The sequence below is a fragment of the Hipposideros armiger genome, unplaced genomic scaffold (genome assembly GCF_001890085.2).
Source record: "Hipposideros armiger isolate ML-2016 unplaced genomic scaffold, ASM189008v1 scaffold_3, whole genome shotgun sequence".
NCBI classification, from domain to species: Eukaryota; Metazoa; Chordata; class Mammalia; order Chiroptera; family Hipposideridae; genus Hipposideros; species Hipposideros armiger.
Window position 1 is genome coordinate 3,872,118 of NW_017731353.1, and position 7,699 is coordinate 3,879,816.

Here is a 7,699-nt window from a genome sequence, read left to right on the forward strand (position 1 = left end):
CCCCCTGCCCACCCTCCCCCCAGGCGCCCTCCGCCGGGCCCGCGTCGCCCAGGGGTCCGGAAGGACGCGGAAGGAGGCGGGTGGAGTTCCTCCCGGCTGATGTTTTAATTACTTATTAGCCACTACACTCTCTGCTCTTAGGACAACCACTCGCCTTTGAACAGAGCCGGCCCCTGTTATTACCGGTGCTCTGCGAGGCCTGAGGTTGCGCCTCTGCGCCGGGCGCCGCTTCAGACGCAAGGACGGTACTTTTCCCTGGCAGCCATCACGCTTTCCGCAGCGCCCGGGAGCCGCGGAGGCAGCCTCGCGCGGTGGGCGTGGGGCCCGGTACGGTGATGTCCGCGCACTGCAGATGCGGACGTCGAGGCCGAGAGCGACCAGGCCGCTCCGCGTGGCTGGGGAGGGCATCCGGGGGCGCACGACCAGTGATCTCCAATCTGCGAAACCACTGATTTCCAACCCGTTCGGCCAAGAAACGCTCGGACGGGAAATCAACGTTGCCGCCTTGTGGGTCCAAATAAAGGCACTGGGTCCACAGATACCGTGTTTGGTTCCAGAGCCAGCGTCGCGCACGTCCTAGCTGGGTGGCCTGGGGCAACGACTCCGCCTCCCTGGAAGTTCAGAGCCCCCGCCTGTTAAACAGAGGTAATAACGCATCCATCTCACCGCGTGTGAGGATCCAGGAGCGCGTGAGCACCTGCTACCTGGCCTGTCATTGGTAAACTGAGAGCTGGTTTTTAAGTAGGCACTGACTCTCTATTCCAAAGGCCTGCACAAATATTCCCGACTCTGAGAATTTTTGGAGTCCCAACTTTCCTCTGAATCACTAGGCCTTTTCTCCTCTGTTAATGCTACTGACTTTTTTGAGTAACTGTGGACTCCTAAAATGGGCCCTATTTTACAAATGTTTCTCGATGATGCATTTCTCCAATACCTACTACTCCCACCCCCCAGCCTCAACCAGTTTATCGTTCTCTGCCATGAAAGGGCGGCGCTGTAAAACCCTTGCAGATAAACCTCCAGGCCCACTTCCTTTGTTGGACAGTTATATTAAATGTAACCTGTCAAAACTGTTTTGGTCTGTCTTTTTTCAGTTTCCCCCCACCCCCTCGTTTTTAGTGTATGTTTAAATATTTTGCGCTCACAGTTGCCAGGTCTGGGAACTCTTTACTCCAGAGACTGAGAGATTTATAACAATCAGAGCGGCCAGCCACCTACCTCCCAAGGCAGATTAACAGCCAGGGTGAGTTGGAGGGGGTTAGAAATTCAAACAATGCTGCATAGTTTAGTTTGCTCTCTGGAAATAGTAGATGAAAAGCAGGTTATCTAGCAAGACCCTACCTTGGTAATCACCTTGATTTCCCTTCCTGCCAAGGCTTAAATATTTTTTTTCAAATACAATGATCTAATCTCTACTGAGTTCTCGGAGACTTCTCAAAAACAGTTGATCACTTGTGAAAATATGCTAATCAGGAGGGAAAAAAACCCTGCTGATCTAAAGAGGGGAAAAAAGAGGAAGGGACAGCACAAGAGAGAGAGAGACCACAATGAGATGAAACCTTTTAAGATGATGAGTAAGCCGGAAATAGTTATAGGAACCCATTAAAAGCCACAGCAGCAGAACTACATGGAACTGGCTTATTTTTACCACAGTGCAAGTATCTTTAACTTCATTAGTTTGGTGGTAACTGAAAAAGGTTTGAAAGTGTCAGAATCAAAAGAAAAAAAAAGATAAAAAAGGTGTCAGAATCTAAAAAATAAAGGAGAAAGACACAATTGATCTTGAAACCATAGAAACAAACAGAGTTTGGGATTAAAGAGAAATAAACCAGCAGAGAAAAAAAAGATAACATGAGTACAACATAGTGTTTTGTTTTGTTTTTTAGGAAGAACTAAATCCACTCAGTTTTCCCTAATCATAAGAGGGAATGATCCTAAGATAAGGAATTCTCACTATTAACAAATTACTGTGACCTGACCTACTTAGAAGTCTGTTCACAAGAGGTATTCTAAACACTGTGTAAACGCTGGGATTACCTAGGGGTCAGTCTAGGTTATGTACACCTGTTTCACTTCAGTAACATCCAGAGAACACTGATTTACAAAGTTATGATCTTGGTGGGTGAGTACGTAAATTTGCACTGAATAATCTCATCACATGGACATTATTAGCACTGAAATATGGTCTCTAGATAGAGCCCTGTGTAGGTTGATGTATAGTTAGTTAGAGGCAAACAATTTTATTAGGGCTTTTTGGCAATTCTAATGGTGCTTGCAATTAATAAACATTGAATCCGGGGGCTTAGATGTATAGTTGTCTCTTTTATCTATCTGGGCTTAGATGTATAGATGTCTCTATCTTTTATCTATCTTACCTGTTTTAGAGGAGGCAGATTTTGTAATTGTTAAATTGGTATCCTAGTGCTCCACTACTTATTAAGTGTGTGGCCTTCGGCAAGTTATTGAAACTCTCTGAGCCTCAGTTTCCTCATTTGTTAAACAGGGACCGCATAGGCTGTCATGAGGCTGAAATGAGGGAGCTGGGGGGGGGGCGGAGAGGAGCACAGGCTCTGGTGTTAGTCAGATTTAGATAGCTATGCACAGAAAGCTGTAGAGCTTTGGTTGAATTGTTTTTCTTCTATAAGCCTGTTTCCCTCTCTATAAAATGAAATAATGCTACTCACTTCAAAGGTTATTGCAAAGATGAAAAGAAAGAAAACATGTAAAATGCTTAGCACATAAGGCATAAGTATTGGTTCCCTTTCCTTTCCTCTTGCTTTCTGGAGGCTTTTTACTTATTGTATCAAGGAAAGCAATCCTTTCAGCACTACTGAGGCAGCAAGACAGCTTGCCTAAACTACATACAATTGATAAGTTGGATTTTTTTTCTCTTTAAAATAGCTCCCATCAGTTTCAGCTTAAAATTCCCCATTTGTTCAGCATTCATACTTACTGATGACCCAAGAAAGCAGTCAAATGGAAAAGGCTGGGGTGGGATGAAAGAATCTTGAAACTGCAACCAATTTTTGCACCTGATAATGGAATTCCCCTGAAGGTCTATAAAGATGTGCATAAAATCGGGAAAAACCAGCTGTCGTGTGGCTGAGCAAGTTACACATTGTGCTGCCAAGAATAGGAGAAGTGAATGTGAAGTTTTGCTCCAACCCGCATGATTCGAGGTGTGTCAGGGCCTAGCTTTTCCATGAAGACTGCTCTCTGCAAAAAGGCACCCTGGGCTTCCCCTGTGCCCCAAGAAATGACGGTTCTGGTCAAAGAATGAAAGTGACATTTGACTTCTGAATGTTTTGCCAGGTCCCAACTTGATCTCTAATTCCTTATACTGTCTTTACAGAGGTTTTTGGTTTGATATAGAAAAACAGATGGTTGGGCCGGCCGAGTGGCACGTTGGTTAGGAGTTGGCTTGGGACGCCAGCTCTGAGCATTAGGGCCCCGGTTAGGATCCCACATGAGGGCCAGAGATGCTGCGCTCATCAGAGATGCTACAGCTAAGATGGTGAATAACAGCTGGACCTGGAGCTGGGCTGCTATGAGTTGCCGGTAACCACATAGGCTGCAGTGGAGCTGCAGTGGGCTCCCATAAGCTACCATGAGCGGCCGGCCGGCAGCTGGCATGAGCTGTCAAGAGCCGCCATGAGCGGCCATCCAGTGGCCTGCAACCGATCTGCCTCACCCGGAAAGAGTGCAATGATAATACCAACATGGGCCAGTGAAGCGACATCCTCCACAACTAGACTGAAGAACAAAAGGACAGCAACTTGTCTGTTCCCCTTTCCTGATTCCCCAATGCTGTTCCTCTCCCCCAATTAAAAAAAACATCTAAAAAAAAAGAAAAACAGATGGCGATTATACCTTATGACAACTGGAGAGTATTAAAACCCATTGATTGCTTAAAAGATTTCTGGAAACTTCTAAACTGATAGCAAATATTAATCGCACTAGGTTCAAATTACACATTCTGCTACTGATGGCAACCTTTAGTGCAGTGGTTCTTAACCTTTCACAGGGGTCGCCTAAGCCCATCGGAAAACACATATTTTCGATGGTCTTAGGAACCACTCCTCTATCTGTCTCCAGGCCCACATGCAGATACGCCCACATACAAGTACCTGGCGATCCCTGTGAAAGGGTCGTTTGACCCCCAAAGGGGTCACGACCCACAGGTTGAGAACTGCTGCTTTAGTGGATCCTGCAAAGTTAGAGGAAACAGAGAAAATAAATGCACCTAAGAGAATAAGACTAAAAGCCAGGTTTAGGAGATCAGTTTTTTTCAGCCACTCCAGGCCTTTTCAGTCAATACCTTACAGTTTAATGCCCCTTTGAAAATGTTGCCAGGGAAAAGCAGGCATAACTTGTTCTGTTACTCAGCTGTCTGTTTCCAGTTACAGTATCATGAGCATGCAAATAATCTTTCCTTGAAACTCTACAATCATGTGCCTAAATATAATTGCCAACATGGATTTCACAGAGTTTGAAAAATAACTGTCTAAAAAACACTTTAAATCTTTGTAATTAGTGTTCCCTTTCTTATTTCTCTAAATTGCAAACTAATGACTGGCACAATATAGTTTTCAAATACCTGAGTGAAGATATTCCTCTCGGCAGATACCATTGGTATGTGACCCTTTGAAGGTCACATAATAATTCCCAAGTGAAAAGAAGCAAGGAATAAGAACCCAGCTTTAAGCCTCTGTAAAATTGTTTTTCAGAAACTAAAAGACAGAAAGAAGTCTTGTTTTTATAAACTAAAAGTTTGACCACTATTGTATTATTAAATGAAATTAAGACTATTCCTGATCATTCTGTTTTTAGAATCTCATTACATTCAACTTTCAAATGAGATTCTCATAAATGGTACCTCACTTTAAGACAATACAATGCACTGCAAACTGCCTTTAAAAATAAAACTGCATGTAAAAAATCACCTTTTCCTTTAACAACTAGTTTCATACTGAAGTGAAATCAGTTAACTGTCTTTGGTATTTCCTTTTGATACCTAAAAAAAAATATCACTTATTTTATATTCCTACTATCCTCTTTCAAATTGACTTTTAAAATTTCTCTAGCATTTCATTTGATAACACATTAGTCACTCAGATTCTGGGCTTTTTTGAAAAATTAAAATTATAAGAATCAGACATCATGCGTGGTATAGTGCAAGGTGCATCGATCAATTCTAAAGCAGATGAGGTTCCAGTCCTGGGGTTCCTGGCTTTTATTTTCTCTTGCTTAAATGATTTCACACAGAGCATGTATGGCAAGCTAAAAAGGAATCTAACTAAATAAATCTGGCTAGTCTATTGTCAATTTCAATAAGCATATTCTTCTATAACTCTTTGATAAAAAATGGTGAGGGGGAGGAACCAACTACAGAATCCTTCCATTAAAGATCTCCCCAGAAAGCCCACAGATTAGAAGCAAGGAAATTTTCCACACAGAATTAAGGGGAAAACGTGAGACTCTAACTCTAGTGGTCGTATGAAATAGCACGAGGCACTATAACACACTAGTTACAAGGTGCCATGTGATTCCCAGCTCAACCTGGAACAAATGACTTAATTTCTCAGAGCCTCAGTTTGCTTGCCTGTAAAGTGGGGATAATGCTTAATACTCACCTCCTACCTCATTAGATTGTTCCAAGGATTAAATGCAGTAATACGCACAAAAACCCTAACCAAGTGCATATGATAAGGGCTTAATAACTCGTAGGACTGCAGCCATTTTGTTTGACATTTTAGTGTGAAATGCCTAAACAAAAACAAAAACAAAAACAAGGGACCAATGACAAGCCAGGAACTTGATACTTTTCCACCGGGGTCAACGCCGCTCGTGAAATCTGCCCAATCAACGGCCAGACACGGCGCTGTAGCCAGTGCAGATCCCCCGCCCTCGGAGACCATGGGTGTCCCTGCGGTCGGATCGGGTCCCGCAGGCCCACGGTCGCTTTCAAAACTCGGCGGGGTGTTAGGGTTGCCCGGAACGGTCCCTGCCAAACCATTTTTTCCATACAACCGGCCAAGGGTCCCCACTGGGGTGTTTCCCCCTCTTTGGCCAAACCGAAAGTCCGCACAAGGGAGGCCAACTGAATGGCCCCTGGGCGGTCACCTTCGGCCCGTCGGCGACTTTCCGGGCCGCACGCTCCAGGGAGAAGGGCCACACACATCATTTAGCTAGCCGCCGAGGCCCCCCCACTTCCAGGCCCTTCCGGCGGCCGGCGCCCTTTGACCCCGGAAGTGGGCGGTAGAGGAAGCAGCTGGTGATGTTGGAACAAACATGGCGGCCCCTGCGCCTGTCGGCCCCTCGGGCCCCCGGTGTCCTCGCCTGGTCGCGGGCCTCCGGCTGTTCCTATTGCTGGGGCTGCTGCAGATGCTGGCCGAGCCCGGCCTGGGCCGCGTCCACCACCTGGCGCTCAAGGTAAGGCCGGCGAGGGCCGGGCAGGGCCGGGCAGGGCCGGGCCGGGGGGCGGAGGTCGGGGCCGCGCCTCCAGGGCTGGGGGCAAGCTTGACCCGAGGGAGGGTGGCTCTGAGCTATTGCGCCCCACCGTTGTCGCCGAGCGCAGCCTCTCTGTGAGAGGGGTCTGTTGGGACCTGTGGGAATGGCGGGGGTCCTCGGGCAGCCTGGAAGGGGCAGGAGGAGTCCAGCTGGCCGAGGGGAAGGGGCTGACCTGCGGCGAAACCCCGAAGGACTCGAGGGGCCGCGCTTGCCATCCCTGCTGGCCCCCCCGGGCTCCTCGCGGATCGCACCCTGCTCTTCCTCCTCCCCCTTCACCTCCAACTTTTATCCCCGACTTGGCTTGTCCGCGGTCCCCGCTCGTGCGTCCGCCCGTGCCTGCCGGGACGGCTTGGAGATACGCGGAACCTTGGCCTCAGTTTCCCGGTTCGGCCTAGGGCTCTGTCTCTGGACTGATCAACATGGGAGTGTCCAGGAGGAATTTCATATCTCGCCTGGAATCCATGGCCGAGAATTTAAAACCAGCACTAAACATCAGTTTCTAATGAGAGGGCCTATCTTTTTATCCCTCGCTGCCGTCATTGTCTGTCTAGGGAAGGAGACGTAGGATAGGCCTAGAATGATCCCTTGGGTCTTGCTTTAAAACTCCCAAGCAAAAGTCATCTAAGGCTGAAACGTGCCTCCAGGCGGCTCAGCGGGTTAAAATATCTGGAGAATAGAAAAATAAATGGTTACCACCCAGAGCCTTGTACATTATTTTCATAATAGCAGTTTTCTAAGAAGTCGTGGGATTGTAAAAAGTTTGTCTTATTAAAACACATTACTCTTAGCAAACCATGAAGCGTTACATTTTTGCGAACTTAGATTTTAAAGGATACAGAATCTGGATTAAAAAGCCTGGCCAGACCTATACACCATACTTGGGGATATCAGTTGTTTGTAAATAAAAATTATCATGATTGAAATGGTTCCCAACCGCAGGGAGTTAGGTGAGTCCTGACTCTTTTTTGAGAATCCGCTGAAACGTATAGAACCTCTCCCCAGAAAAGTGCAGGTAGAAATGTAGACAAAGCTTTCTTGGAATTTCTAGAGCTTTATAATTCTGCTAAAGCTTAGGTATAGGCCCTAGCCCCAGGCTTATGACTCCAAGTTCAGAACACCTGATCTTTAAAATTCTTTAATTTTATAGTTTAGGGTCCTGAGTCTTAGATTAAGTAATATCACTGAGTTC

At 46.3% G+C, this 7,699-nt stretch overlaps 1 protein-coding gene across 3 annotated transcripts in view; it reads left to right on the forward strand.

Annotated features, from left to right (window-relative positions):
- Positions 1-6,215: 6,215 nt before the first annotated feature.
- The window catches only part of GPR107 (G protein-coupled receptor 107), a 75,340-nt gene continuing 73,856 nt past the window's right edge, over positions 6,216-7,699 (forward strand). The window contains exon 1 of one of the 3 annotated variants that reach the window (XM_019638356.1): positions 6,216-6,432. In XM_019638356.1, the coding sequence (XP_019493901.1) occupies positions 6,292-6,432 (141 nt within the window). In that variant the 5' untranslated portion in view covers positions 6,216-6,291. The remainder of the gene's footprint in view (positions 6,433-7,699) is intronic. The other 2 variants (XM_019638328.1, XM_019638347.1) reach the window with 2 other exon arrangements.